Source organism: Salvia hispanica, chromosome 4 (assembly GCF_023119035.1).
Source record: "Salvia hispanica cultivar TCC Black 2014 chromosome 4, UniMelb_Shisp_WGS_1.0, whole genome shotgun sequence".
NCBI lineage: Eukaryota > Viridiplantae > Streptophyta > Magnoliopsida > Lamiales > Lamiaceae > Salvia > Salvia hispanica.
The window spans coordinates 40,954,121-40,972,408 of record NC_062968.1 but is presented as its reverse complement, the minus strand read 5'-3'; the positions used below and the strand labels follow the sequence as shown (position 1 = coordinate 40,972,408).

Genomic DNA, 18,288 nt, shown 5'->3' with positions numbered 1-18,288 from the left:
AATACTTCAAAAGGCAACAAGGAATAATGTTTGCAACAGATCAAACGAAGAAAGCAAGTAAACTTTAGACTAGGAAAACGATTAAAGATTGTTTATGCCACTCCGGCAATGAAACTGCTATACTACGACGACGAACTGGCTGGAATGATAGGATGATGACTCTCCAGTGGACTTCTGGACTTCAGGTAACCATAGCTGTGGCGAGGAATGAGAAGAACTGGACAATGCTGAAGGAACTGATCTTCTAGAGAGAATTCTAACTAAGTGTGGTAGTTGGATTTTCGAACTCCCCTCTTTTTTTTCTTTTCTCTCCAAGTGGCTTCTTTTATAGGGAGGCTTGCCCTTGCTTTTAGGGTAGACTTCCTTTGCGAATTGACTTTTCTCGCCCTTGTTATTGATCATCCCAGTTATCATTTTTCTCCATCTCGAGCCTTTTCTCTGGCATGCATCCTGGTCAGTATTGCACCCTTCTTGCGCTCTTTTCACCTGCGACGTTCTAACCGTCTCCTACTGACTTGGATCCCTTAATCCTGCACACTTAAGCAACTTTTTATCCAACCATGTCGGACATGAGCCGAGCATGGTCTTGTTGGTTGCGCATTGAGGCCTGTCTAGCTAGAACCTCATTGTAGCCCGCTAGTAATCCTCGAACATGGGGCGGGGTCGTCGTGTTGGAGCTAGATCCAGCTTCATCATCGCCCCAATCGGTGACTCTTCCACCTTCGTGTTCGACTAACATGTTATGCAAGATGATGCACACATACATAACATCGGCGATGACATCCTTGTACCAGAACCGCGCTGGACCCTTCACTATAAACCGCGCTTGGAGCACACCAAATGCCCACTCCACATCCTTCCGCGCAGCCTCCAGCTTTTGCGCGAATAAAACTCTCCTCTCACTGATTGGGCAAGTGATCGTCTCAAAAAAAACAGGCCACCTCGGGTATATGCCATCGGCCAAGTAGTACCCCATATGTTGGCGTCCGTTTGCAGTGAACTCGATGGTCGGTCCGTTGTCATTGCATTGCTCGATGAAGAGATATGAGGAGTTCAGGACGTTGATGTCATTGTTCGACCCCGCCACACTGAAGTAAGCATGCCAGATCCAGAGCTGATGGTCAGCGATGGCTTCGAGGATCATCGTCGGGTGGTTGCCCTTGTATCCACTAGTAAATTGGTCTCTCCACGTCGTCGGGCTATTCTTCCACTCCCAATGCATACAATCTATGCTCCCTAGTATTCCAGGGAAGCCATGCACCGTCTCGTGCATCTTCGTTAGGGCCTGGCAATCGCCAGTAGTCGGCCTTCGCAAATATGTGTCGTTGTAAGCCTCCACAATTCCCCTACAAAATTTCTTCAGGCACTCGCGGCCAATTGTCTCCCCGACGTGAAGGTACCCCAACTTTGTACATACAATTATTGTTAATTTATCACTACTCCTCGCGGACTGTGGTCAATGAAAAAATATTTATCATAAGAAGTCCCTAAACTTGGTATATTTCGGATAATTTGGCACATTTTTCAATTTTTTTAAATTAAAATGCTCAAAAGTTATGAAGAACATTTTTGTACAGTTCCTCGTTACTTAACATTTTTAGTACCTAAAGATATACTTAATCAATATCATAGGTAGTACTCCCTCCATTCCTTATTAATGGAGACATTTATTTTTACCACATAATTTAAGAATAGTGTGTTAAATGGATGGTGGAAAAAGTAAGAGAGAATAAAGTAAGAAAGATGAAAAAAGAATAAAGTAAAAAGGAGAATTATTTTTTGCTAAAAAAAAATGACTCAATTAACTTGAAACTTCCCAATATAAAATATTTTTATTAGAAAAATTTTCAGTACAATATTTTTTTTATACTTAGTTGAAAGTATTATAGTCCATCCCCTTAATTAACATGAGGGGTTATAATGTAAAATTAATATCACACCCCAACCCTTATAACTTACGCACTTACTATAAATAAATTCAAAATTTTAATAATCCACACGTCAAATACAAAAACACATATATGTTATAATTTTGAAAATCTAACATTTATCAAGTACATATTTAAAAACATTATAAACAGTAGTGGGACCCTCTCACCACTCTTTATACTATATATTTATCTATATGCAAAAATGATGAGGAAGAGAAGGTTGCCAAAAATGCGTCAGCCGTCGACCCTGATAACATGTGGAGTTCCTATACCCACGTCAATAAAAAACGTCACTGATATCTTATTCCTGAAAAATGTTAGTGGTTTATATGAGCCACAACTCAGTATATATAAATCTTACCTTTAATTCCACATCTCAAACAATTAATTATATTCTTTAACCAATATATATAACAAATAATCAACAAAATAAAAAATAATGTCATACACATATGCACATGCCACTTTGTTCGGTTTATTATTCTGTGATAATTCAAGCCTGGTATCTGTCCGGGATTTCCAATATGCCAATATGATTTGACCCGAAGGTCCCACTATGATTTACACGTAGGTCCCACTGTGAATTGACCCGTAGGTCCCAATATGATTTGACCCAAAGGTCCCACTATGATTGACCCGAAAGTCCCAATATATCCACTATAATTTCATATCCAAGACATGACTATCACAGATCCTCTTTAATCAAATCATTCAGTTAATTCCAATACCATATGCAAAATATATCTATTACACCAATTATATATCCATATTATCACCATTCACAACCTATCATATCAGAATCACATCATATAATTCAATTATTTACCTTATTTAAACATAAAGCAATTAATCACATAACACATGTAAATTTAAAAATGTGATTTATACGCATCTAATTATGAGATTTTATTTTCGCCTCAACTTCCTTTTCACTTCATAATCCTTGAGATTTATTCACTTCATAATCCTTGATTAAATCTCAGTGAATGCTCGACGACATATTTCTTGAGTTTATTTGTTACTAATGCTATATAGCGTCTAAATAATATTTGAATGGATGAATGAGTATATTCCCTAAGAAAAACTCAACTATCGTCCCTTTATACACATACAAATGATAATGCAATATATAAAATTTATAGTAGCTTAAATGAATCTCACATATAGGCTTGCTTAGCTATTGAGTAATTATCCACGTGTAAACATATACCTATATCGTCATTCAAATACATACGACATACTAATATTTAATTTTAGTAAACTGTTGCATATTAAAATAATGATAACTAGTGTATACATGTATTTTATTTGACACTTATACGTATACTATATTCCTAATATTTATATTCTTGACAAATATGAAGTTAAGTATTATCAATATTATTATCTCATCTATAATATTACAAATCAAGTCTATATATATTTAAATACATTAATTCCCATAATTTATCAAATACTTCCTTCGTCCACGAATAAGAGTCCTGTTTTTCCATTTTGGTCAGTCCACAAATAAGAGTCCCGATTCATAATTACCATAAATGGTAAAGAGACCACATATTTCACTAACTCATTCCACTCATATATCATTTAAAATTAATATATACAAGTGGGACCCATATTCCACTAACTTTCTTCCACCCACTTTTTTTAATATTTCTTAAAACCCACGCCATTTAGAAATGAGACTCTTAATCATGGACGGACAGAGTACTATCTTTTTATGTACTTAATTAATATGTCTAATGATTGTATAAATATTCAATAAAATATATAAAAATATATGTGCTTCGGATCATGGATGTCACATTTAATGTACAATTAAAATAGGTAAGTTTCTTATTTTTTGCAAATGATAGAATATGACAAATATATCCCAACTTTGTAAGTTTCTTATCACTACTCCTCGCGGACCGTGGTCAATGAAAAAAATATTTATCATAAGAAGTCCCTAAACTTGGTATATTTTAGATAATTTGACACATTTTTCAATTTTTAAAAACTAAAATGCTCTAAAGTTATGAAGAACATTTTTGTACAGTTCCTAGTTACTTAACATTTTTAGTACTATACTTAATCGATATCACAGGTAGTACTCCCTCCATTCCTTATTAATGAAGGCATTTATTTTTGCCACGTAGTTTAAAAATAGTGTGTTAAATGGATGGTGGAAAAAGTAAAAGAGAGTAAAGTAAGAGAGATGAAGAGAGAATAAAGTAAAAAGGAGATCTACTTTTTGCCCAAAAAAAATGACTCAATTAACTTGAAACTTCCCAATATAAAAAAATGACTCTATTAACATGGAACGGAGGGAGTACATTAGTACAAAATCAAGATGAGTAACTAAAAAGAGATTTATGGTGAATGTAATTTCCATATTGGTGATATATTGCTATAATGAGAATAAATGTCAAAATTGGTCCTAAGCATATGACCAAAATATAAAATTGGTCCAATACATTTACTTTTTGAAAATCGGCTCCATAACAAACAAAATCATTGTCGATCCAGCCCTTTTCCAACAATTCCGTCAAATTTTGACGGTCAACCTTGAATTAACGATTTTTTGACCAGATAAGTCGATTTTGATTAATGTCGTTAATATTATAAAAAAAATAATTTCTGAAATATTAGAAAATGCAAAATAAATACTCCCTTCGTCCAAAGAGTATGAACTTTGGGTTCGGCACGAGTTTTAATGCATTATTGGTAAAGTAAGAGAGAGATAGATAGAGAAAGTTTTTTAAGTATTGTTAGTGGAGAATGGGTCCCACCTCATTAGAGAGAAGAAAGTTTCCAAAATTGGAATGTTCATACTCTTTGGGGACGAACGAAAAAAGAAATAGCTCTTCAGGGACGGAGAGAGTTTTTTTTTTTGAAATCATTCACGGCACTGGCCTTGAACTGAAAATTTATTAAGACCTATTTGATATTGTTTATGAATATGATGGACTAATTTGACGTTTATTCTATTGTATGTTTTCTTTTTCATCTTCGATGAAGTCCTAGAATGCAATGTAGTAGATTCAAAATCTACATATACATTTCAACATACATCATGCAAAGTTTTTTTTTCTTTTTTTTTCGGATTCAGGGGCTAGATTCAAAATACAAAATTAGGGTTTTCATTCAAATCCATCAAATTACTTGAATACACAAACAGTTGTTACAACAACAACAAAGCATAGACAATACGACACAACATTCACTAATTTCTCAATATTTTGCTTAATTTATGATAAATTTAAGGCTAAACAATCAAAATCGAAACCGGCCACTAAGGTTGACAAAGTAACGGCTTGGTCTTCATCGATGGGCTCCCCTTTGTAAAGCTTCGTCTTCATCGAAGGACCACTTGAAGAAACAACATTCCCCTCTCTCAAATACAAAGTAAAGCTTCCCCTTTATCGGTTTTGTTTGGCTGGTGACAATACGGAGCGATGCCACCTTCTTGCAATTGCAGAAAATGTAACTAAAGTGGAGGTCTCGGGCGCCGCCGCCGCCGTCGTCGGAACTCCTGTTGCACCTTGACCGCTCCATATCCAACGGTTCCAACAAGTTTTGTGGTTGTTGCAAATAAGGAGAAATTAGGGTTCTTGTTCTCGGATGTGAGGAAGAAAGAAAAGAAAGAGACGAGAAACAAAGACGAAGACTTAGGAATAGAATGAAACTTACTAATTTCTGGTTTTTTATCTTGCATTTTCTAATATTTCATAAATTAAAAAAAATTATAAGATTAGGTACAATAATCAAAATCGGCTATTCCAGTAAAAAGACCGCTAATTCAAGGTTGACAGTCAGAAATTGACAAACCCTCAGAAAAAGGACCGGATCGACGACGATTTTGTTTGTTATGGAGTCAATTTTCAAAAAATGAATGTTTTGGACCAACTCCGTGGCGATTTGTTTAAAACAAATTTTGACATGTACTCTTTTTAATAAATTTGGAATAAACACCAAAAATGATGTCTATTGAACTCTCAAAATTTGTGTATGCAAATATGATAGTTGAAGAAGATATAAAGTTGAAGAAGTAGAAGCCCTTATTTAATTTGGACCATTAATTATTTTAATAGAGTAATTGACCCGGTATCACGTAATAAGAAATAAAAGTACTAATTTGCAGCTTCGGAAGCGCTAGTTGATCATTTTTAACCATACACAAATTTTGAATCTTGAATTTTAGCTATTTTTTATGTTTATCGTGATATGTAATATGTAATTGCGATATTGATAAACATTGTGGGATTAATATGTAATTTAAATAAGTATACAGATATAATTGAAAAAGTATAAAAAATAGGTAAATATGGAATACTTTTTGGGTTTGAGTTTGTAGTACATGATTGGAATAAAATTGCTTTTTTGGTGTTGACCCATTTTTGAGTTTGAGTTTGTTATAAATAGTTGGAGATGATGGAAATGTCGAGAGCAAAGACACCCGTCCAAAATAAACAGTCTTTCTACGAAAAATTAGTTTAATTGTGGAGGATATAAATTTTATTGTTCCATTCTAAAGTTCATTTTTTGTCTTAAACTGTGGTAATTTTATGATATTGGTACAAAGTATTATTATTTGGATCTTTGAATCCCGAATAAATAAAAATAGCTTTAAAATGGTCTTTTTATGGCATCACTAAATTGACGATCAAAGCTAATTAATTAACTTTTGATTGGATTAAAACACTGACCGGAGACTAATTAGCAAATAAACATTAATTAAGTTTATGGCTAAATTTTTAAAATAAAAAATAGTTTAATAAATAAAATGCCCAGCTAATCCAATCCATACTACAGAATCTGCATGCATTTAGCACAGCAAGCCCACAAAGCCAAGCAGCGATTCAAACAACAGAATCAACCCGATCTCATCCCTCTCACCAAGCATGCACTCCTCCAAGTAAATCAGTCCCGCAAAAACCAGAACAAGTTCAAGGCAACAAAACCCATGAGATACACATTGGAGTAGTTGATTTCAACCCATATTATGTACTTTGACATTTAAAAGATTGATGTTATAGATATTTATAAGACAAAAAGGCTTAGTGACTTCCATTCACATACTCTCTTCGTCCACAAAAAATAGTCTTATATTGTCATTTTAGAATGTCCATGAAAAATAGTCTCATTTCTTAAAATAATGTCATATTTTTCCCACTTTTTCTCCTCTCTCACTCTATCAATATCTCATTAAAACCTATGCCGTCCACAGATGAAATTTTTTTTTGGAGGGCGTATAATTCTATTTATGAGAAACATTTTCATTATAAAGTTGCTCCTACGATAGATAGATAGATGATCAAAACTCATAAGGCATAAACATCATGGAAGTACAAGTGTTTATTCATTTAAATGGGAATACATTGATTTTTCTATTATTAGGCATGGATCAGTCTTCCCCTATTCTCACATATCTTAGCATCACAAGAATTATGATCTGCAGAAACAAAAAGGATCTTAATACAACACCCAAATTTTCAAACTAATTTATGTTATATTATTAGTTTGGGGAAAAGCCATCCCAACTCACAAAACTAGACAATCCATAATATACCTAGTGCCAATCAAGACAGGGGTTATTTTTCTCATCCTAATTGATACAAACACCAAAACTGATGTACTTTTTTTTATTGATAAATCAACAAGGCCACATCATAATGAACTCAAACCTGAAACATTGGCTTCGAGCACTAACCACTCTCCCACTAGGCTAAGTGTTCTCTTATTGAATATATTTTGCACGTCACTAAGTTCCAAATTTGCTTCTCTCTGTATAATAGCTGCATAACTTACATGGAGATCTGTGAATTATCTAGTGTAACATACAAACAAATAAGAGCAATTACAAGAACAAGGCTAGCAACAATAAAGGGTTCACATCTCTTGTGCCTGCTCCCAAGGCCTATTATACGGATGACTGCTCTATTTGTCGTGTGGGGCGATTGCGCCTGCGAACTGGCTTCACTTCTTCCTCTTCGGAAGAGACATGGACATCATCTTCCTTCTCTTCACCATCTTCTGCTTCCAGTATAGCTTGGTTTACTGCAAGCTGGATCATCACAACGACACAAGTTTTCATAAAAGAATTTCTACCAATATGGATATGAAATGTATAATGTATTAATCCTCAATTATAGTTTATTAAGCCCCAATTAAAAGTTAATTAGAGCGAATGTATCGTGCATTCATAAAAGAATTTCTACCAATATGGATATGAAATGTATAATGTATTAATCCTCAATTATAGTTTATTAAGCCCCAATTAAAAGTTAATTAGAGCGAATGTATCGTGCATTCAGAATTCCAGATGCACCAGAATCTTGTGCAGCAATGAACCAGAGAATCCAAAGGCCCCTAATCTTCGAACTGTTTTATTTCCAATTTTACAGCCAAAAGACATGGAAAAACAACATTCAGCATCCACAGACAGTAATCCAGAGACAATTATAACAAACATGGTTCACTCATTTAGAGGCCTTTACAAGCAAGGGGAGTAAGAACACATAGCTAAAGATGTAACATGGTAGGGGCAGTGTCGACTACCGAGGAGATGTACGACCACAGATGAGTGACATGGTTTACCCTTCCTTTTACACCTCAGAAAATGGGTACCCAACAAAGTCTTTTCTTGACCACTACTTAGGGGAAGCAAGCAGCCTTAGATGCGGTTAGGAGTTTTTTCCGAGATTCCGAGGTGAAATTACTTTGTACTCCCTCCGTCCCCTATAAAAACGCTTTCCTTTTTGGTCCGTCCCCTAAAAATAGAAACTTTCTATTTAAGGAAATTTCATTTTCCACCAACACACTTTTCTTTCTATCTATCTATCTTACTCCAGAGCCGTTTCAAAAGTTCCTATTTTTAGGGGACAAAGGGAGTATTAGGGTGTTGAGACAGGTTTTGGTGCTCCTCAGAAAAAGTAGCTGGTTTGACTTAGCTAATTAGCTTCTTCTACATCAATATGGCAGGATTACATTAACTTCTATTCATCTCAGATACCGTTTTCTCCTTCAATTAATTTATCCCCAATTGAAATTCATTTAGGGTTAGATTCTTGTATAGCACAATGGACCAGAAATCCAAAAATCAACAAACTAATTTAGCTCTAATTTTACACACAGAGACAAAGACATCAAAAAAGAGCAATCCCTTGAAAAACATTGGGCAATAGAAGAAGAAGCACGTCATCAAGCAATTATCCAAAATTAGGTGATTTACTACCTCTTCGAGAAACTTCTGGTCGAGCTTGTCGGCAATTCTGATAGAGGTGATGGCTGTAACTGCCAGAAGAGATAATGGGAAAACGAAGGCAAATATGTAGCTGGTGGTGCTCGGCCCGGCGCGTGTTAGTACTACTCTCCGGCGCCCAAATCCGGATAATTGGGGGTGTTGTCGGGTGGTGGGGATGAGACGGATGGGAGTGGGATAAGAGATTGAGTTGCTTAACATCTTCAGATTCTCCAGATAGCTTCGATTATCGATATAGCTTCGATTATTTCTTCTAGGAGTATCTACTAGTGTTAAAATAATATCCGATATTTTATTAAAAGGATATTGACACTAACATTTAAAAAGTTAGATTTTTCATGTGAACTTTGAAATTGACAAAATTGACAAATAATATCATGAACTACACTATCGATTTGCTATTTCTCATCATTAAAAAAATTGTGGCTATATTAATAGATTGAAGAACAAATTTGGAGTGTGTGCTTTAAGAAAAAATATTTCCAAAGATTGAAAATCTTGAAACTCTCGAAGCTGTTGTCGAGAAATCTGGAAGATGTTCGATCTGCTCTCCACATTAGAGAAGATCGGCAACAAGCAACTAGTCCAGCCACAGAAAATCAGGCACTGGGATTATCTGCTATGGAACAGAAGAAATCTAGAAAGAAGAAGTCAAACTCAAAAGATTCTCAGCCCGACGGCATCTGCATATATTGTAAAGAACCAGGGCATTGGAAGTATGCTTGTCCGAAGAAGAAGAAGAAGAAGAAACAGGGCAAGAAAGAGGATGCTAACGGTTCTACAACAGTAGCAGAAACTGATGACACACATTCTGAAGAAAGCCTGGCGCTGGTTGCAAATGAACAACCACACTGTAATGATGTTTGGATTCTTGACTCAGGAGCATCATATTATCTATGTCCGCACATGGAGTATTTCACCACTTATGAGTTCAGAGGTGGAGGTAGAGTAATGCATATTATGTAGGGTTGGCAATTTTTGGCATGACACGATAACACGACACGAACCCACACGAAATTAATGGGTATGTGTCAAAGCTTATTGGGTTCGTGTCCTTATCGTGTCGACACGATAACGACACGAAAATTTCGTGTCGTGTTCGTGTTACACGTTAAGAAATAAATAATATTAATATATAATAATATTATTATTATTTTTATTTTAAAATTTAAATTAGGTTTAGTCTAATGGAGCACTTAGTATTAGCGTGAAAATAGATTTTTCATTTTTCATTCTAAATCACTTTCCAGTTTAGGGTTTAGCAGCGCTCCAACCGCTCTTGTCTCTCTCCGTCTCTAAATTATAGTATCGTTATTGTGTCGTGTCATATATGTGTTGTTATCGTGTCGTGTTGACCCGAAGTGGTTCGTGTCGTTAATGGGTTCGTGTCGCGTTCGTGTCTGAGGGTAACGAGTCGTGTTCGTGTTCGTGTTTGGGTTTTCTTAACGGGTCGTGTTCGTGTTTGTTGTTATCGTGTCGTGTCATTATCATGTCGACATGATAACGACACAACACGCACGATTTGCCACCCCTAATATTATGAGAGGTTCGAATGTGGTTTTGACGGCCTTGAAATGTGGTACCTTGTGCAGTCTGAGAGGTTCCATCATGACAGGCTCTGCTGATATTGCATCATCCGAGATTCAGGCCGAGAATATGACAAAGTTATGGGCATAGGCTTGGTCATATGGGAGAACGAGGGGTGCAAATTTTGTCAAAGCGTAATTTTCTCTCTGGGCATAAAGTGAAGAATCTGGATTTCTGCGAACATTGTGTTTCAGGGAAGCTTCTTCGCAGCAAGTTCCCAAAGAAGGGTGTTCATCGGACCAAGGGGACACTCGACTACATTCATATGGATTGTTGGGTCCATAACGTATTGAATCTATTGGATGTCACAAGTATTTTGTGTTGATGACTGATGACTACTCGAGGATGACTTGGGTGATCATGATGAAGCATAGAGGTAAAGCATTCAAGAAGTTGCAACAATGGAAGACCTTGGTAGAAAATCAGACAGGGAAGAAGATCAAGCAACTATTAACTGATAATTGTCTGGAATTCTGTTCGTCTGAGTTCAATGAAGTTTGCAAGAACGAGGGGACTGTTTGCCACCACACTATTATGCATACACCGCAGCAGAATGGTGTGGTCGAATGCATGAATCAGACACAGCGGGAAAGAGCGAGATGCATGCTTTTCCAGGCTGGTTTGACTAGGACGTTTTAAGCGGAAGCAGTAAACACGGCTTGCCAGATCAACCGTTGACCTACACTGGCATTGACTGCAAGACACCTTATGAGGTATGGTTACTCTTTGCTAAGAGTTTTTGGGAGTACTGTTTACTATCATGTGAGTGAAGAACCAAGAGCTAAGAAGGGAGTATTTGTTAGTTATGGAGAAGGAGTTAAGGGGTATAAAATCTGTTCACCTTCAGAGAATAAAGTCATTCATAGTTGGAATGTGGTGTTTGATGAGACTTCTATGCTTAACTCTATTGTGAAGTCTATCGGGGCAGAGGATTCTGGTAGTGTTGATAAACAGGTGGAGCTGCAAACGATGAGAGTGAATCACAACTTCAAGGTAGAGAAAATCAACACAACACTGATGAAACTACTAGTTCTGATATTAATCCAGAAGCTTGTCAAAGAAACATTGCTCTTGATAGAGCTGGGAGGACAGGTGTGAAGCCTCCATTGAAGTACGGTTTTGAAGACATGATGGCATATACACTATAGGTTGTCAGTGAGGTGGAAGACGAACCATCTATTGAAGAACCATTTACCTACAAGGAAGCTTGAAAGAGCAGGTTTAGAGTAGGGTTGTGTATTCAACTAGTAAGAAGGAAACCCAGATCTAGTCGTGTCGTTGGCAAGAAAACTAAAAACCTATTATCAAAACCTCAACTCACTTCTACTAGCTGGTATAATGGAGCAAATGGTAGAATCCCACAGAGATGGATGTGTGCGTAATACGATTGAGATGACACATTGGAAGGTTGGTTTACTATCACGCTTTGGGTTGAGTTTTATCTAGACACAAAATTGAAAGAGGACCTACTCTATCCTGACTAGTGAGATGCTATCATAACGGAATTTGGTTGTGTTCGTGAATGGACATACTTGGATTTTACATAGTTTTAGATGGAAGTTTTGTATGAATTTGAGCATATTTCGTCTATTATTAGGCGTGTTTATATCTACTTCTCTATTATGTTGGTATGTTGACCATTTTGTTAAGAATGTGTAGAAAAAAGGTACAAAATATGTTGATATGCAGCAGTCTTGGTTTGAGACAATTTTACTGATGATTTTGAAGTCCAATTAGTCTCTAATGCATATCATTCTCTTCGACTTCGAAAGAGCTTCGCGTGGGTACCTTAAACGCCTCAATCGGAGTCCGATAGAAAAGGTTATGGCCGTTTTACGAACACTGCGCTGTCCAGAAAATCTCACACGACCGGGTGAATTATTACCATTTAAATTCACTCGGCCGGGTACGACGATTCTGCGCCAAAGAGGTCAGAAACTAGTCGAAAATATCACCTGGCCGGGTGACTTTTACCCTTTATAATACCACCCGACCGAGTACGTTGTTTTGGCATATTTTTATGCCAAAAATGCGATTTTTGATGGGGGATTAAAAGGAAAAACGCCTAGGGTTCACATCATTCGCTACAAGCCACAAAACACCCACTCTCTCTCTTTGTGAAGAACTCTTGGAAGAAGATTGAAGATTCAAGCTTCAATTCCTCCGCCAATTGCAATTCGCATCATGATTTCCATTGTGTTTCTTAGTTTCTATTTATTTTCTACCATGAACATGGGTAGCTAAACTTTTCATGTAGAATTCTTGGTGAAGATGCATTGATTCATAGTTTTAATCCAATTGACTTCGTTTTTATCTTGCTCTTGCAATTGTTTGAATTATTCTTGTGCTTTTTCCTAACAATTGTTTGATCACCAATTGGGAGTGTAGGGTTTCTTAGAGTAATCGGGAAATGAAATATTTAACCTTGAAAGAAGAATAATTCACACCTTAATTCAATAAAACTCGGGAGAGTTGAGGTTTTGAAGGTTTAGGGTGGGATCTTTAATCTAATCGAACTGTTAGGAGTTAGGTCTAAGAATTAGAAGGGGACTTCAATTATTACACCTAATCTACGGATTTCTCACCTCGGGAGGGGGTTTAATCTATATTTGTGATTGATTCAACAATTCTGGAGACTTTAAATGGTAAATCGGTTTCAATTGGGTTAGGCTATGAGTTGTGCATCGGATCCTTGAATTCTGCATATTTCTCTATCATTTTCTACAACTTGCTTCTTTGTTCTCTTGTTTAAGTGTTTATTATAATCTCTGAATTTATATGCTTTTCGTAGTTGTTAGTTCAAAACCTAAAATTCTTGATCGTCTGGATAGTAGTTGAAATTTATTCGTGGTACTTAGGTTTACACTTAATTGTCTCTGTGGGATACGATATACTCTTGCTTGTTATTTGCTACAATAACCTCATACACTTGCGGGTATTATTTGGGTAAAATAAAGTTGAGTCATGAATATAGGAACCGGACTGCTTGAGAGCATGTGGAAGGTACAAGACTATAAATGGACAAACACGAACAAAAGCGAATATCAGACCGAACTGGCCGACGGCCTACCAGATCCACAGAAAAAGTGAAAGGACAAAAGGTAAAAGGTGGCTAAAAAGCACAAAGTGGTCCAAATCAGATGGAGATGTTATCTTCCTCAACAAGTATGTGAAATGCAGAGAAATGAAAACTTCATGAACAACAACTTGAATCGATTCTTGTTAACAAATTAGATCTGAAATTAAATCCTAAACCGAAGTGATTAAATAGGCTAATCTTATATCATGCAAACTGACCAACATGCAAGGTGACGAAAACTAAACAACCACGGATTTCATGCATTTTCCTTGAGTTCAACCGATCGAAACGCTTAAAATGTTGCTTAAAGAAACCAGATTTAATCTAATCAAGGAAATCCATGCAGGTAAATTATGAAATCGATGCTAAACTACTAGATCTAACTAATCTAGGTAGAATGAAAGTATTCATAACCGAGATGCAAAAAGGAAATCAACTTTGATTCATTATCGCTAGATCCAAGCACAAATTGTTCAAAACAAAAGAAATAACTTCGATCAACAAACAAACTTCAAATAACATGAGTTTTGCTAAGACAAAAGAAATAAAGATTTTAGTGTTTTTGAACACTAAAATCACCTCCAGCGTATAACTTGGTTGCACAACCAACTATCATCATCATCATCATCATCGATCATAACATATCTAAACCATCATGTGAGACGAGAATGTGGCCACAAACTCGATCACTGGACCGGCATGACCCAAAAGATAGCTCACGATCCCCATTAGTGTAAACTAGCCCAACTAGGAGATCAAACCCTAGTTAGACCCGAATCCGTTAACCATCAAATTCTAGTAGATATTTGATACGGAATGGCGGTCTACAAACGTGGAAACCGCTGGGTGTTGTGGCCAACTAACTTGGAGGAAACAGCGATGGAGTAGGTGCGATCAAGGAGTAGCGTATATCTCTCGGCTAGTAGATAGTTTGTTAGCAGATTTATTATTTGAAATTTGAATTAAGTTTGTTGCTATATTTTCTCATTTGTAAGTCTATAAATATTGAATCTCCACAATGGTAAAGATCATCTTGGGGAATTTGGTATTAGGCGATCTAGGATCGAGGGCCTCCTTGTGAGGATTTATCTTTGTTCTCTTTCAATATTCTCAATAAAGCCGAGGGTTCCTATTTTGCATATTGGTGTGTTATCATTTACATTCTCTGTGTGCGGAAGTTTATTTCTTCCTCATCTCTTGTCGAGCACTTCTTGTGCTTTGCTCCGGACTAGGCACCTTTAGTCTATCAATATTATCCTAGTAGACAATCAGATATGCAATTCAAAACAGAAAAATACAGCATGACATAACATTTAAATCATCCTTATATCACCAAATTTATATCCTTAAAAATAAAAGAGTTTAAGTAATAAAGCTCACCTTGTTTATTTCATGTATTGGGCTCCTCAATTATTCTTCGAATATAAATTGCTTTAATCAATTGGGCTCAAAATGGCTTTCTCAATAAAAGAATTGGGCTATAGAAAAAAACGAAAAAAAGATTGTTAGGCCCAAAAGATTAGACTTGGAATCTATCAGTTATATAGATAAGCCCAAACATAAAAGAAATCCTCTTTGATTTGCACACTTGTTGAAGCAGCTCTTCCAATCGCTACTTCTTCTTCATTCCAAACCTACGCGCAGATGAAACCATTTTCCACCAATTTGTTGTTTTTTTTTCAATCAATAACTCTGTATCAGTTTTCCCTACATCTCATCGCTTTATATAACATAGGGGATTCAACCAAAATAAAACTGATACACCTTAACAAAATTACGTCTAATTCCCTTTCCAAATTACCACCTCTAATCGTATTATGTGCATGTGCATCACCATACCCTCTCAAATTCCAAAAAAGGCAATAAAAATAAAATAAAATCTCTTCAAGTCACAAACTAAATGCAATAACGCTGATATCGCTAAAATGATGCTCGACTCTTATATTAATGTTGTTTACGTTAAAATAATATTTCTAATATTCAGCCAATAACCTTATTAAAATATTATGATTTTTATGCTAAAAAAATATAATATCAATTCAACATCTTTTTAAGTAATTACGCAAATTTTTATAGTGAGTCATATTAACAATAATCATGAATAATAACATATTTAGTAAATTGAAAAATAATAGTATAGCAAGTTAACATTGTGATAATAAACCTAAAATTAAATTAAACTATGTACGCCCTCGGTCCCATAAAAATAAGTGTATATGAAAATTGAAATGACACGAGAATTAATACACAATTGGTAAGTAAAAGAGAGAAGGAGAATTAAGGGTATAGATAGCCAGTAGGATTTATATTAGTAATTTAGTATGCTATTATTATTGTTTAGTGAATTGTAATGGTTAGTTATAGTGGTATAAGTTGTAAATAAATTGATGCATATAGGTTATAAGTTGGAGAAAATTTTTTATAAATGAAATGACCATAATTTTATGACACAAATAAAAATGGAAAGTACACACGTTTTTATGAAATAGAGATATCAATTATACAAATCTTTTAGTTCTCATTTAAATTTCACCATTTAGTCTTTTGCATTTTTTCTATCTTAATCTTTAACTTTGAAAATTAAAACCGTCTACTTTTTGTCATTTTGTATGCAAATTAAAATTTTAAATATAAATGTTATCAACAACACCAACTCAAAAAATAACGATAGGCTTAGTTGTTGGCAATTGAAACTAAAAAATAACATATAACTGCCTCATATCTGTGTCAAGAGAAAACTGAAACTAGTATATAAATTCCATGGGCCACTCCTCCTATCACCAATTGGTTTTAGGATGGACCCATGGATTCTATCATGGTATCAGAGCAGGTCGCAGACTGTGAGTCATATTTAACTGACCCAGTAGTATATCTGGGCTGAAACCGAAAAAAAAATGACTGACCCAACAGTATAAATGGGCTTGAAATTTGGGCCAGTGGTCCAACCGATCGAAAATAAATTGGGCCGATTGTCCAATCGATCATAAAAAAAGTCCAACCCCTCCAAGCTTCACCTTGAAGGGTTTGAGGGAGGATGTTGGCAATTGAAACTAAAAAATAACATATAACTGTCCCACATTGGTGTCAAGAGAAAACTAAAACTAGTATATAAATCTCATGGGCTACTCCTCCTATCACCAATTGATTTTAGAATAGAACCCATGGATTTCTATCATGAGTAAACATAAATATCTTAATATAAAAATTAATTTGTTACAAATAAAGCATATTACCTTCAACTTATATGTTACCAATTCTTCCCCTAATAATTGAACACTTTCTCATTCCAGGAAACAAATGGCAAAACTCATTTCTCTTAGTACAAAACCTAATCCCCAATTGTTAATAGCTGAGTGAACTACACTGACATATTTAGCACTCTGGAAACGGTCAATTCTTGTTGAAAATAGTGTAGCCTTTACACGGACAAACTCTTGCTATTACAAAAGAACCAAAAACTAGAAGGTAAATATATCAAAGTAAATACAATAAAAGGATCAAGATGCAAACTATATTCTTCTTCAAATCGAGTCGAGGTATCCCTCTCTCCGCAAGACGAGATACGCCCCGGCTAGTGCTCACGGATTGGCGCAACGTCCCCAAAGATGAAACGACTTTCCTCCTACCGAGTTGAAGCACCTCAAACTCGTAGGCTCCTGCGAACTTGAATTGGAGGCAAGAACCGAGCTATGCAATGCTTCTATATGCGAACTATGATGTAGATAGGTAGAGAGAAGAGAGAATGATTGTTGGTGTGTTTTCCTCTCCCAAACTCCACCTATTTATAGGATAGGGGAGACCACCTCAAAGGTCTTGACATTAAGGCATACCATAAAGCATTTGGAGGTTACCAAAAGATGAAAGGCCAAAGACCTAGCCTTTTCAAATTTCCCACATGTTCCATGTTTTCCTACAATTCCCCACATTGGTTAGAGCGCCGCAAGCTCAAACCAACACCAGACACAAATGCATGTATGCAGACTCTTTGCTCAGTTCTCGAGAAACGATACTGTCTTTGGAGAGGTAACTTGTGGTTTTGAACCTTCCATATCAACACTATCGGACATACCGGCAGGCTAGTGGACGCGATGCCTTGAACTATTCCTCCTTGGTGTATGCCTAGTCAATAGTATCAACACAATATTGTCTCAACTCCATCAGTTCTCATGTTTGTGTCCGTTTCGGCCGTGGAACACCTCTTTGGAATTCGTAAGTGACTCACACACACGAAGCGGCCCCACTTCTCACTTACATAGGTGATTCTTTCATGAGTATCCTGCCATACTGCATCTCCTTGAGATTTCAAGAATCATTAAAAGTCAAAAGACTTAGCCTCTTACCACCTGCAGGTTACATCACTCAATGCTTTCTAAAGAATGAGCAATGATAAAAATCTTCTGAGTGTTACAACTAGATTTGTATAGCTTTGTTTCCCATTGAACCAATCA

At 35.9% G+C, this 18,288-nt stretch overlaps 2 protein-coding genes across 2 annotated transcripts; both read right to left on the bottom strand.

The window, feature by feature from the left end:
• Positions 1–550: 550 nt before the first annotated feature.
• Positions 551–1,273, bottom strand: LOC125221078. Its single transcript, XM_048123208.1, has one exon. It carries the CDS (start codon positions 1,271–1,273, stop codon positions 551–553), a length of 723 nt encoding a protein of 240 aa, XP_047979165.1.
• Positions 1,274–7,634: 6,361 nt separating this feature from the next.
• LOC125218851 lies at positions 7,635–9,436 on the bottom strand. The gene is made up of 2 exons (XM_048120630.1): positions 9,148–9,436; positions 7,635–7,977 (listed from the first exon to the last, which is right to left on the bottom strand). Exons 1-2 carry the CDS (start codon positions 9,373–9,375, stop codon positions 7,834–7,836), a joined length of 372 nt encoding a protein of 123 aa, XP_047976587.1. The 5' UTR covers positions 9,376–9,436; the 3' UTR covers positions 7,635–7,833.
• Positions 9,437–18,288: the final 8,852 nt, after the last annotated feature.